Consider the following 13,790-nt stretch of genomic DNA (forward strand, 5'->3'; position numbering starts at 1 on the left):
GAAAGTCCTCGACAGACACCTGCCAAGCAGGTCCACAGGTGGCAGGAAAGCACACCGCACGTCCCTAGGGAACTGCAGATTACAATGAGAAGCCACTACACGTGCATCAGAACAGCCAAAGCCAGCACACTGCATTCCTTCCATTCACCCACAGGAGCTGACCACTCACTCCACAGAAAAACCCGCACGGCAGTTCACCTCCTGATGGCTGAAGGTGAGTGCGAAGTGTCCTTCAGCAGATGATGACAGATGGTGTGTGTCCAAGCAGCGGAGCAGAGTGCACTGCCAAATAGGAGCGAGCTGTCAGCCACGAGCATACAGAGAAGCCAGTCCACAAAGACTGGGCAGGTAGGAATGAGAGCACCAACCTTCTGGACAAGGCCCAGCTGTTGGCAGGGCTGGGGGTGGGTGCAGAGGATTTCTGGGGCAGTAAAGCCATTCTGTGTGGCACTGCAGAGGTGGACATGACATTGCACTCTTGTCTAGGCCCCAGAACATGTGGCTCTGGGCGATGACATGGCAGTGTAGGCTCACCCACCAACAGATGGGCTGTCTGGGGGGACGGTGGTAGTGGGGGAAGCTGTGGGGTTGGTGTACCTTCCCCCACCTCCCTCAGTCCACCTAGGAGCAGGGGCCCAGCCAAGATGGCTCTGCAGGCCCCCTGGTGTGGAGCCCCACACCACAGCCCCTCCAGGGCAGTGCAGGCCTGGCTCCAGGCAAGCAGCCCCAACTTCCCGGCTGGCTCCTTCCTCCACAAGGCCTGCTCCCTGTCCTGACCTGTTCCCAGCTCATCCACAGGCCCACCCCTGCCCATGGTGCCCAGCCCTGAGGGGCAGTACTGTCACCTAGAAGAGTGCACGCAGCAGGGCCTCAAATACTGTCCAACAAGTCACTGGCTGAGGCCTTGGTTCTGCTCTGGCGTAGCCCCACCCTGGGCTCCCCACAATCCAGAACACCTCTACAGTAGGGTCCTAGTGCTGTCCTGCCTGGACCTGTGTTCCCCTCGGCCCCAGCCCCCCAGGAACTCCGTGAGCAGGGACAGTGCAGGGCACACCAGCAGACATGGTGACTGCAGGTGTGCTCTGGACACACTTGCCAGTTGGGTGTGGCCACACTTGGCCACTTCAGCCTGAGGCCAGAGAACACGTACCTGGACACTCTAGACTGGACCACCAGCTGCACACCTGAGCACAGACGGACAGTAACATCTGTCCACAGGGCCTGTGCAGACCTAACTAACTGCTCAGTGTCTGGGGGCCTCTCCCAAGTCCTCACTTCCCTCAGTGGTTAACTGCCCTTGGGTGGCCACCAAAGGCCACACAGCTTCTCCACTACTGCCGGCCCATCTGTTGGTGGATGAACCTACATTGCCACGTCATCGCCCAGAGCCACACGTTCTGGAGCCTGCGCAGGTGTGCAATGTCATGCCCGCTACTGAGTGCCATACGGGAAGCGGCCACTCCCTGAGCAAGTGGGCTATGGACGAGGTGCTCACACCAAGGGCTAAATGAAAGGAGCCATCCTCAAGTGGTCAGCGGCTGGCAGGATGCACAGGGGACTCAGGGTCAGCACTGCCACTCTGGAGACCAGTGAGCGCATGTGTAACCTGTGCACTTCTCCAGATGCCACGTGTGAACACGTGTACACCTGTGTAGTTCAGCACACACGTTCAGGAGGAAGGGAGCCTGGACCCTGGCCTCCTGACTCTGGATAGCCCAGGAAGGCTCCTTGGCTGCCTCACACAAGGACCAACCTGCTGCCACCCGGGGCTCAGCACTGGTGGAAAGACAGGCCACCAAGAATCACGGTCCCATGGAGAAGAACCTGAAACTGTTTTGCAGCATAGGGAGCTGCAGGGCCCCTCCCCTCAGCTCTGCAGGGCCTGGCCAGGGCCAGAGGCACTGTGGTGGGAGGGGGGCTGGGGGTGTGCAGACACTGCACAACCAGGGCCCCGTCTTGCTCTGCATAGGGCCCACGGCCGGGTCTGGCTAGTGCCCCCTGCACACATGAACAAACAGCGCTCTACCAACCAAGCCCAGGCTGCAGCCACTGCCCCCGCGGGCCCGTCTGTTCAGGCCCACAGAGCAGAAGGACGTCCAGGTGAAGTATGCAAAGGCTGGGACTTCCAGCTGAGAGAGCCCCTCCCCAACCAAAGTCACCCGAAGGACACCAGCACACAAGCAGCCTTTATTCTCCCCCTCCACACACCTGTGAGCTTCTGCCACCCGGGAATCCACAGTCCACCCACCCGGTCACAGAGGGAGGCTGAGTGTCAGCAATTTCCCCCTACTCCCCAAATTAAGAAAACTGAGGCTGATTTAAGAAACCTCATGGATACAGCCCATTCACCAATTCCAGAAGGTCCAGACGTCCCTGTCAGGAGTTTCCAGTTTGGACAGGAGCCATGCTGCAGCTAAAGGACTGCCTGCTACAGAAAGTCCCTCCCTTAATCAGTGTCCACTTGAGACCAGAGGGTCTCTACCCATCAACATGCACTTCTGGTCTCCTGATTATCAGAAAACAACTCGTTTCTTCCAAACCTAAGCATCCCAAATCATCAAACCCAGACTGCAGCATCGTATTTCCCTTAGGGTCTCTCCTGGACAGGGACAGTTGCTGAAGGAAATGGCGATAGCTTGCTCCTCAGGGGTGGACAAGAAATGCTCAGCTGCCCCGTCAAGGTGTGGCTGGCCACCCTCCTGCGGCAAGGAGCCTCAGGCCAGACCCATCCCACAGCAGAGCTCCCTGCTCAAGCAGAAAACATGAAGTCAAACAGAAAAGCAGCTCTGGCCCTGTGCCCAGCTGGTCACGGGTGGCCGCCGGCTCCGCGGCAGATGGGGGCGGCCAGGCGCAGGAACTGTCATTTCCCTGTGAGTTCCAGCACCTTCTTCACCATGGCCCCGATCCCGTCGTGGATGTGGTGGAGGGCGGTCTCACACATGAAGGCTGGGGTCGTGACCACCTTGTTTTTCTGGTCCACGTGAGCTTCGTGCGCTAAAGTTAAGGAAAAATCATCACCCAGCAAAACCAGAGGCGGCGGCAAGCCTCAGCGGGCGCAGACTCTCTCCCCAGGTGCCCTCCCTGCCTCGGGGCCCCTGCTGGCCGCCGGGACCCTCAGTCAGGTGGAAGACTGGTTTCCAGCTCCTGTGTCCAAGAGGACAAGGGAAGCTTGGGAGCCCAGGGAGCAGAGAGTCGCTTCCAGAGGCACCGCTCCAATGTGCTCCAACACGCTCCACCCAGGACCGAGGCTCTCCACGGCTCCAGCCCTCCTGACCACTGGGTGGTGCCTGGGCCCCCAAGGTCCCCACGGGTACCTCCCCTCAATGAGCTCAGGACCACAGACCAGGCAACCCAGGGTGCTGCCGTTCAGGGGACACTCACTGACCACTCAGCAGGTGGGCAGTGGGCATGGACACACGGACCTCCCTGGCCGATGCAGGCCCATCCTCCAAACACATGGCATTAGGCTTGCCCTCCTGGCCGAGGACATCCACAGCAAAACCAGCAAGTACAGTTCTTGGGGACGAGGCCCTCTGCCAGGGGACCCTGAAGGGCCAAAAGAGAGTGTCCCATGTGTACCATGTCACCACAGAGGCCACAGCCACCAGAAAGGATATGGTCACACCCTTCACACAGTGCTTGGCGCCCAGGGCCTTGATGGCCTCAGCAGTCCCTGCGTAAGGCCACTTGCCACCCTCTTCCTGCTCATGGCCCACGGTGACTTCAACACCTCTGAGCACTTTGGCCGCAAGGACAGGCGCGATACAGCACAGGCTGAAAAGAGAAAGCCCCCGAGTGAGCACAGGGACTCTGTGGAGCTGGGGCACTGTCCATGCCCCGCAAACCGGTGTCTTGCAGGTGGTGGCACTAGGTGACCCGGGGCTCTCCATGAGCCAAAAGACCCCTCAGGGCACCCCGGCACTGGACAGTCCTGGGAGAGCCAGCCCGTGAGGACCAAAGGGCACAGTGAGGCCAAGCTCCCCCAAGCCAAGTGGCTGCCAGCCGCCCAGAGTCCCTGTGACGCCCAGAACCCTGGCGTTCAGGAACAAAGACGTCCTCTTACTGAGAAAATGGACGAGGCCACTGGCCTCGTTGATGGTCTTCACCCCTCAACAGGGAACACATCTGTACCCACTGCTCAAACCAGACCCTGTCTGGGGGCATGGCTGGCATGGGGACGCATCAGGTTCTGCTGGCAGTCTTGCTTGAGCTCTGACCTGTGCTGTGACCTTCAGTTTGCAGAGCCCAGCTGGTGTGCATCAGAGGGCCCCAGGTGCAGAAGGCCAGGGGCTGTGACAGCCCCATCCACCCCCAGAGCAGAGCCTACAGTGTTCCTGTGGTGGCCAGGTGCCAAGGACAAGCCCGGTTAAGGCACCAGTGCCTGCCCTAGGGGACCTGCTCTGCTCTCCACCAAGAGCTCTGACCCCAGTCAGCCAACGCAGGGAAGCCCCAGGCCCCTGGGTAGACTGCCGCAGTGCTGGGGTCCCCGCACAGCCCGCACCCTGACCACTCCTCCCATAGCGCACCTGGGCTTGCTCTGCTCCTCAGGGGTGCCCAGCCCAGGGCCGTCTCCAGGGCAGAGCCACCTGCCCCACTGCACCGCCTCCAGCCTGGGAATGAGCTGCGACAGGGCTGGAGGACTGAGCAGCAAGTGCAGTGGCAGCTGTGGGCTGCACTGGGACGAGGTCACGTGGGACAGAGCCTGGGCTGCGTGGGATTTCCTGAGGGAGGCTCGCAGCACTGCCCGGCCACTGTGACCTGGCCCTTGACAGAGCTGTGACGGCACCAGTGAAAGAGTGGGGGGTGAGCTTGCACAGGCTCAGGGGCTGCTCTGATGGAGGACAGGGACACTGCTGCAGCCAGGATCATTCTGAAAGTCCCCACCAGAGGGGAGGAGCCCCTCCTTCCTGGTCAGTTCTCAAATGGACTCCTGAGGACGACAGAGTGAGTGGTTTGGGAGCCCATGTGGCTCGGGGGGGCGGCTCCCAGCGGAGGCCGCCCAGCCCGCGGGTGCACCTACCCAATGGGCTTCCCAGCTGCGTGGAACTCCTTCAGGACCCGCTCCACGTCCTGGTTGACTCTGCAATCCTTCCCGTCGACAGCGAATGTGCTCCTGCCAGAGGAGAGAGCCTTCTCAGCGTGGCATGGCAGGCCGTGGCGTGGTTGGCCACGCATCCACACTCCAGGTGCGACCCCACCCCCAGGGCCACCTCAGCCCACTAGCAACCTGAGCAAGCAGTGTGTGTGGATGTGCAGGGCTGCACGGCTGCCCACGCCCACGTGGCCACAGGCACGTTCCTGCTTCCCATAGAGCAGCAGGAAGGCAAGAGGCAGCTAAGAGGCCGCCAGGCATGGACAGAGCCAGTCTGCGACTACACCCAGCTCCAGGGTCCAGGCACAAGCCCCGAAAAGTTCCAGAAAAAGAACTGCAACTAGCCTAAAAACAGCAAGAGATGCTTGCTTCACCAAAAAGGACTGAAACGACATTTGACAAATGTCTACTTTCCTGCCTTTGAGAGCAGGCCACCGGGGAGGCCTCTGCACTGGGGGGTGTACAGCTGGCAGAACCTTTCACACTCACAAGTGCACGTGCCCTGCGCCCTCTCCATGCTCTGCCTCCAGAACCTCGGCCTGCTCTGTGTTCTCCCACTCTAGGTCCTCACTTCTGGTGGTGAGGGACACTCAGTGTCCTGTCGCAGCCACTATTCCAGAGGGTACATAAGTGTGCTGAACTTGCCAAATTCACCCTTTAAATGTGTGCACGTTAACTGTAACTCCAAACACCACTAAAAACAAACAACTAGAAACACCTAGGGACCACCAGAAGGGACAACCTATCCTCCCAAGCAGGGCTACGCTGGACAGCTTACAAACCAGCTCTGAATTAGACCACGGACCAGTGGGAACACAAGCACAGAGCAGGCTTCACATGCTCCTGTCCGGCCACCTTTGGACCTTCCCAAGTAAACAGGGCGCTGGCAGTGGTGGCCAGAGAGGGCCTGAGGTCAGGAGGGGGAGGGGGACTGGATCCCCACCAAGCCTCTGTCACTGCGGGACCCTGCCCTGCAGGCCCAGCGGCAGCCATTCTATGGAGGGCCTACCTTTCTCCTGACAAGGTCACAAAGAACAGAATGGCAATCAGAAAGACCGCAGCATCTCCCAGAGGGGACCGCGAGCCCAGACAACAGTGTGACGGAGACCCACGGTCCTCAAACACCAAGGACTGCCCCAAGAGTCTACTTCTAAGTTAACACAGGGGACACCAGCAAGCCACACAGGAGACATGAACAAACCCTACCACTGGCCTCTCACCCATGGGGCAAGGTGCTGATGGGCACCTTTCAGGGGAACACTGGTCCCGTAGGAAGCGGAAACCCAACTGACTATGCGCACACCCTGCTGTCCCCAAGACCAAAGGACATGGGAATCCAAGAAAGGCACGTGCCTGCTGCCTGCCCAGGGGGCACTCACCAGCTCCCCGGTTTGGGGACAGGGAGTGCATGTGAGGCAGGACAGTTCCTCGACGGAGAGCGGTGTGGGTGCTGCAGCAGGGGTGGGAGTGGGAGAGCCCAGGAGCCGAGTTTCTGTATCAGGAAGGCCCAATGGGCCTGTCCCTCCCTTGTGGGTCCAGAGCGCCCAGAAGGTGAGTGGCCAACAGGTTGCTGTGTCGTTGCCAGCAGAATAAATGTCAACTTGTTATCGACCACACTGGGAAAAGGACAATCAGCGGGCACCCGGCCTCAAGGCAGCTGGCTGCAGCACCCGGGTGCGCCCACTCCTCCCTCCCGCACAGAGTCTTAGGGCCTCAGGAGCTGGTTCAGCGGAGGCCAAGGCAGTGGAGGAGAGTCGGCTTTCAAACATTCAAATGACTCCTGCTGGACACGTGGGTCAGGAAAGCCTCATGCCTGCGACCCAGATGTGAATGCCACATGCAGGGGGAGGACACACGGGGAAGGGCAGCCAGGTGGGCTTGGGCAGCACGAGGGGCACCGAGAGATCAGCAGGCGAGGGGCGGGCGGCCCGGGCTATGGGGGGGCAGCACCAGAGGGCTACACATGGGGCAGGCAGAGGTGCAGGCAGCTGGACTCTGGCTCCCACGGGGCACCATGGCACTTGATAGCACCAGGGAAATGGCCTGGGGACTTGCAGAGCTCTGTTCAAGGCTCTCCCAGGAGAATCAACATTGCCATCTCTAGGCTACAACACACCCAGGTCAGCCCCAGGAGGACTTCCGCGAATGCACAGGGACAGAGAAAGGACCTCTAGCGAACCTGATGAGGACCTCCGCCTAAGACTCTGGCTGCATGCCACGCCCTCAGTCACCACGCTGCTTTCTACACAGTAGCCCAGGAGGAGAGCAAGCAAGGCCCTTTCCTCCCGGGCTACAGAGACCAGTTTTCCCTGCTAAGGCTCTGAGAGAACTGGTCCCGGGAGGGAATACGCACTCAGTGGCTGATTCTGCCCAGACGAGACCCACCAGCATGGAGCTTAGCTAAGAGGGCCCCAGACCACCCTGTCAGCCACCAGGTGCCACAAGAGCTCAGAGAATTCAGGGGAAGAGACACGCCTCACTGAAATGCTACCTGGGCCCCAGGCCAACGTGGCTCCCTGAGCTGGACACAGGCAGGCACACAGCCAGACCTTCAGCTCAGGGCAGGTGTGCATGCTGCTTAGACCCTGAAGCTTAGATACGCACAGATTTTTGGCAGCTCCAAAACCTCCAGGGAAGATGGCAGCATCGTGGTTGGCTGCACTGAGCTGAGCCAGGTCAGAGATCTTGCCTCGGGCGATCCTGGCTGACTCCGTCAAGACGTTCCTAGGACAGAGCACAGAGGGACACAGAGGAACAGTGTGCAGTTGGGAACAGAAAACAGGTACCCATGGGGACGTGTCCTGCGTGCAGCTTGCAGCACAGAGGGACTGTGTTCGTGTGTGAAGACTTGATGCTTGTCAACCAGCACTTAGGATGGCCACCCAGAAGAGGTGAGAGAATTCCAGTGGCCCTAAATTTATGTCAGAGGTTGGCCCTGCCCAGGAACTTGGAGCCAGGAGCCACCAGGAGTGGAAACTCATCAGGAGGTAGGAGAGAGGAGGGCGGGGAAGGCTCCACTACTCCAGAGGTGTGAACCAACCAAGGCTCAGTCACGGCAGGAAGCAACCGCCTGCCCAGGCCTGTGGGGCAGGTGCAGGCTTCAGGGGCCAGGTCTCAGGAGGGGGAACGACAGGGGTCCTAAATGGGGCTCCCAGGAAACACAGCAGCAGCACCTGAGAGCACCACCTGTATGGAAAGGAAGGCGTGAGCACCTGGAGTCACAGGAGGCAGCACGCGAGGTGCTCCCACTCTTCCAGAAAGCATAGTGGGTGGGGAATATCCCGAGCAAAGCAGGTGCTCCTGGACACACCTGCTTTCACTCTCAGAAGGCTGCCCCTTGGTGTGATCAACCACATGCATCTGACGGACATCAGGGGCAAAGATCTGGACCTCAGCCCCGCCACGGCTCAGGTGCACCAGGATCCTACAGGGAGAGAACCACAAGACAACAGCTTGGGGCATGCCCAATCCAGAAGATTCGTGTCAATGTGCTTTTGAAAATGGATTTCAGCTAAGTGACAGACAAAAATTCCTAGTGTTTATGGATACCATATTTGCTCTGCAAAGTTAGGGTCACTTTGCTAATATCCCAAATGCCAGTGGTGCCAACTCACCTCCCCCTGGTGGACCACAGCAGAACTGCAGAAGCTGGCTTTCAGACAAAAGCGGGGGGGGGGGGGGGGGGGGGGGGGGGGGGGGCAGCCGGGTGGTGAATGGATGGGCGTCACAGCCCAGAGGTATTCAGGTTCCTAGGCACCCTTCATTCACTCAGAACCTATCTGACCTCCTGTAGGCTGCCCACACGAGCCTCCAAGTGTTAGGGGACAAGCAGAAGAGAATGGTGGGAGCACAAGTTTAAGAAAATGATTCTATAAAATGGGCCCACTGTGCTGACCCCCACATGCTTTCTTCCTTTTTTGGTACCAGGATTGAACCCAGGGGCACTTAGCCACTGAGCCACATCCCCAGCCTTTTAAATTTTATCTAGAGACAAGGTTTCACTGAGTTGCTTATGACCTCGCTATGTTGAGGCTGGCTTTGAACTCACAATCCTCCTGCCTCAGCCTCCTTAGTCACTGGGATTACAGGTGTGTGCCTAGCCCCATATTTATTTTCCAAGAATCAATTTACCTGAAGCCCTGCCTGGCCTGAGTGGACAGGCTATGTCACATATTTCTCAGCAAACTACCTGCAGGAAAGACGCAGGACTGAGATGATATTGATGGAGAAACCCAGGTTACCCTGAAGGGGAGACTTCTGTGAGCCTTTTCATAGACCAGATTCTGAAACTGAGGGACCTAAGAATGATTCTTCCCAACTATAAAATCTATAAGAATGTGTGGTTAAGAATCCAATTAGAACTGGTCAGCATGGGACAAGGTGACCTAAGTTGTCAAGGCAGTGGGAACTTGAAGGGTCTGATGTCACCTTGCTATCAGTCAAAAGTCAAGAGGTGGACCTGGGCGGGACTCTCTGGAAACTCTTCTGGGATCCCAAATAAAACTGGAGTGCAGGAGGGGTACTTTGTCCCTCTCCTCTCTGAGACTTCCCACTCTGTCCTTGAGAGTGTCCCCTTTCCCTTTTCTTACCCTGCAGTGAACTCGTTCCTGTTACCCTAAGCAACATGTCTGAAATCTTTCTGACTTGATCACAAGAATGGGGTTTGGAAGGGCGGGCGGGGGGGTCTTTGTGCTGCCTCGGTTCCCTGGAAGGCCCCAGCCCTGTAATAGAGGGGACAGCAGCAGGTATGCAACACAGAAGAATGAGGGGCCTCTGGTTACCATTTAGGAAGTCCCATTCCTCGTCTCCCCAAACTTTCCTGCCTGCATGAGTAGTGGGGGAAAGGTGCAGAGCTACATAGGAACAGGATAGAAGGAGGTCCACCTCCCCAAGGGCACTAGACCACAGTGGGGGCAATACTGGAATTGACGAGGGTTTTCCTCTGTCTGCCACAACTCCAAATACCAACAAGTCCAGGTTCCCTAATCCTGCTCAGAATGCTACTCTGACTGCCCCCCCATACATAGAGGAGGAAACTGAGGCAGGAAGGGTAATAACTTGCCCGAGATCACACAGTGCCTGCAGATAGGATCTGGCCCTGGTCACCTTAATGCTTCAAATAGTGCCTTGCCAATTAGCCCAGGACCTCCCCATTCAGTTCCTGTCTCATCCGCTCTTTCTATCCATGCCCAAATTAGGAAAGGCGTCAGGCCCTTTAGTACACCAGCTCAATCCCTCAGAGGCTCCTTATGTCTGGGCCAACTCCAGGCACAAGTTAGCACAGAGGTAGCACCCTCAGGGTGGCTGCCCTGCAGAGCCACAGCCTTGGGCTCCTAGTGGATGATGTTCCTTTCTAACCTATGAACCAGAAGTGAGGTGGGGGTTCTGCCTGTGGACACTGAACACCCTACTGCCTGCCTACCTACCTTTCCAGCAAGGCAAAAAACCCACAGTCACTACCTCAGCCACTAGATTACCTTCTGCACCCCACCACAAGATGAAGTAAGCTTCCTTGCAGAGAAAACACTTACCAAGTGCACTAAGCCTGATCCCCATGTTACTATACGTACTGAAAAGCAAGTGAAACGTCACCGAAGTGGACAACTTTTGCCATTTTTAATGCAAGAAAAGGTATGGACAACAGGAGCTTTTCTAAATCGCTGGAGAGCTCCCGTTGAGGACTTACGCTGAGGCTTCGTGGATCTCCGATCCGTCATAGACTCCGCAGCCCGACAGCACCTGCGGAAAGAGGGGAGCTGACCAGGGGGCGGGGACCGTGCAGGGCAGGGGGCGAGCTCGGCCGGCGGGGACCGTGCAGGGCAGGGGGCGAGCTCGGCCGGCGGGGACCGTGCAGGGCAGGGGGCGAGCTCGGCCGGCGGGGACCGTGCAGGGCAGGGGGCGAGCTCGGCCGGCGGGGACCGCGCAGGGCAGGGGGCGAGCTCGGCCGGCGGGGACCGTGCAGGGCAGGGGGCGAGCTCGGCCGGCGGGGACCGTGCAGGGCAGGGGGCGAGCTCGGCCGGCGGGGACCGCGCAGGGCAGGGGGCGAGCTCGGCCGGCGGAGCCGCACTCACCAGCGCGACCCTGGCCCCGGGGCGCGGCGCCGAGCCGTGGAAGGCCGCGCGCGGGGAGGAGGCCAGCCCATAGAGAGACAGCGGCCGCAGGAGCTCGGGGAACGGCGCAAACGCGGAGGCGACCACCAGCCTCGGGGCCACTAGGGCCCTCACGGCCGCCATTACAGCGCAGAGACTTCAGGGTCGGTGGGTCACGCGTGGCGGAGCCCTGCGCAGTAGCTGGAGCTGCGCAGCCGCGCCGTTGGGCGGATCCCGAGCGCGCCTGCGCAGTGGCCAAGCTCCTTCGCCCTCCACTCTGAGCGCGCGCCTGCGCAGTGGCCCTGGGAGCGCTGCTCCGCCGGCTTTAGGCCGTCCACTGGTGGTATCCGCTTGTTCCTGGGCACGGGTCACTGTCTTGTAACGTTTCAGCGCCGTGCCCAGAGTAGCCGCGCACACCTAGTTTGTGCCCACCCACTCTCGCGCTTGCTGCCCGCGTCTCCCAGTGGTGACCCCGTTGAGTCCCCGCTAGTGGCCGCTTTCCGCCGGCCCGCAGTGGATGGCGGGGCAGGTGGGCAGCAGCCTTCCTCCTGGATTTACCAGATGCTCGCTGTTGGAGGACTCTGCAGCAAGTGATTTCACCCAGGGTCCTTCCTGTCCTAAAGTGACCGTCATTAAGACTTACTGTTAAACTCTACAAGATTGGGGGTCTAGAATAACAAGCAGGAGGCACGGGGGACATGCCCTCGGAAAGTTCCACTCCTTACTCCTGGGCCTCTGTTCCGACTTCCTTATTTTTGGGGCGGGGACCTGAAGAGCCCCTTGGAACCTTCTCCTGCTGCTGGGGAAGGTTCCCTGGAGTGTGCTGGCTTCTTATGGCTCCTAGGGCACATGACACCAACTGCTGGAGTGTTGATTTCATTTAGGGTCCCCGGATGGAAGGCACTCCCTTTTGTGATTAGGCAGCCAAACGCACATAAAGATTATTACAAGTGCAGGGAGAGCAGCCCATGTGGAGTCAAGAGTTGTGGCGAGGGCCACAGACTTCCGTCGGGGGCGTTCAAACTGGTGGCTTAAAGCAAGCAGGCCAAAGTTCCGATTGCCATTGTGGCATATCTGCCCAGTTTATACAGGGTGTGGGGAGTCAGTGGGGCCAATCAGGCAGGGAGGTGGTCACTAGGGAGTAGCAGTGTGAGGCAGAGATACCTGGATAGATCACATTGAAGAAAGGGGATGAGGGAGCAAATAGTGGAAATAGTCCTGCTCCTAGGAATTAAACTTCAAAATGCATCCATTTTGGTTATCACCAGGAGAGGGGTGCAGCTAAGAGGTAGAGTGCTTGCCTAGCATGCATCCATGCCTAGGATGGCCCTGGGTCCCATTCCCAGCCTTATAAACAAAAAAATAAAAAAGAAAAAAGAAAGAAAAAGGAAAAAAGATGAGGTAACCCAGATGGCAGAGTTCACTACCACATATGGGTGCTAAGAACTGGACATGTGCAAGGCAAGGCAGACTTTGATTCAGTGGGTCTGGGAGACCAGCGTCCCACCCACAGGCTTGGGACACAGGGCAGAGGCTCCTGGGCCCTACTGCTGAGCTCCACCTCTAGCATGTCACCCAGAGCACTGCTCAGCTAGTCACTGGACATGGATATCACCAAAAGCCTCAGGTGAGGAGGGAGCCTAGAAATCCTATATAGGGCAGGTAATAGCAAGGGACCTTATTTTCCAGTCTGTGTTGCAGAGATTATATAGGAGCAAAACCGTATTACCAGGCCTGAGCGCTTTGTTTCTAGTCTGCAAGCTTCTGTGTAAGTGCAGGTGACTGAAGCACTTGGGTTAGAGCACCCTGTGAGTCTAATGATGGTCTGGTGGTAGCAGCTCCCAGCACACTGGGTGTCACATGAGCCATCTTCCCCAACCTGTGGTGTGGCACCAGCTGGAGGCAGGTGGGCATGTTATCAGCTCCAGCAACTACAAGAGGTGGCTTGGGTGCACCATCCACTGACCTGGGTCTCACTGCTGGCAAAGAGGCTGTTTGGTCCTGGTAGACAGCATACATATGCTGCAGGGGTGAAGCACTGCATGGGGGAATGGTGCCCCCTTCTGTGTTGTGGGGAGACACTGAATGATCATGCCTTCCAATACTGATGCACCAGGCTGACCAATCACTGCACTCGTTGTGGCTTGGGTGTTGACCCAGCTCGGATAGCAAGGCTGTCTTCTTTGTGGGTGTACCCCTGGGGTTGAGTTACACTCACCTGTTCCCTTGTAGTCCTGCCCCTTCTGCCCATTTATGGATAGAACCTTCTAAGAATAGTGTCCCCCGCAAGAATTAACATTCTTTCAATGTCTTTCTCATCTTTCAACATCTCTCTCTCTCCCTCCCCCTCCCTCCCTCTCTCTCTCTCTCTCTCTCTCTCTCTCTCTCTCTCTCTCTCTCTCCAGCCTCTCATGACTTTCTCTTCTTCTCCCTTTTGGGGAGACTGAGGTCAAGAGCCAGGGAAAGTGTCCTGAAACTTGTGTAAAGGTAAGTTGTGTCTGTGTCCCTACAAATTCACACAAGTGACCTTAGTTCAGCTGCCCATGCTGGTGGGGAGTGGCAGGTGGTGCCCGAACAAATGTCCCACATCTGGAGGGGGTGGTGAATTT

The 13,790-nt window shown here is 58.2% G+C and overlaps 1 protein-coding gene across 2 annotated transcripts; it reads right to left on the reverse strand.

Annotated features, from left to right (window-relative positions):
• Positions 1–2,167: 2,167 nt before the first annotated feature.
• Gatd3 (glutamine amidotransferase class 1 domain containing 3) lies at positions 2,168–11,413 on the reverse strand. 2 transcript variants are annotated; one of them, XM_076868883.2, is made up of 7 exons: positions 11,164–11,412; positions 10,779–10,831; positions 8,403–8,516; positions 7,697–7,816; positions 5,021–5,113; positions 3,618–3,774; positions 2,168–2,989 (listed from the first exon to the last, which is right to left on the reverse strand). In XM_076868883.2, exons 1-7 carry the CDS (start codon positions 11,323–11,325, stop codon positions 2,861–2,863), a joined length of 828 nt encoding a protein of 275 aa, XP_076724998.2. In that variant the 5' UTR covers positions 11,326–11,412; the 3' UTR covers positions 2,168–2,860. The 2 variants fall into 2 exon arrangements, with proteins under 2 accessions (XP_076724998.2, XP_076724999.2); XM_076868884.2 differs by lacking the exon at positions 8,403–8,516 and having other exon boundaries at positions 11,164–11,413.
• Positions 11,414–13,790: the final 2,377 nt, after the last annotated feature.

Source organism: Callospermophilus lateralis, chromosome 10 (genome assembly GCF_048772815.1).
Source record: "Callospermophilus lateralis isolate mCalLat2 chromosome 10, mCalLat2.hap1, whole genome shotgun sequence".
Taxonomy (NCBI): Eukaryota; Metazoa; Chordata; class Mammalia; order Rodentia; family Sciuridae; genus Callospermophilus; species Callospermophilus lateralis.

Coding starts and splice junctions, on each gene's coding strand:
- Gatd3 (XM_076868883.2), bottom strand. CDS start 11,325: ATGGCGGCCGTGAGGGCCCTAGTGGCCCCGAGGCTGGTGGTCGCCTCC. Junction 5,114..7,696: donor TTTGGAGCTGCCAAAAATCT/GTGCGTATCTAA, acceptor CTCCTCTGGCAG/GAGCACATTCGCTGTCGACG. Junction 2,990..3,617: donor ACTGTGTGAAGGGTGTGACC/ATATCCTTTCTG, acceptor ACTTTAGCGCAC/GAAGCTCACGTGGACCAGAA.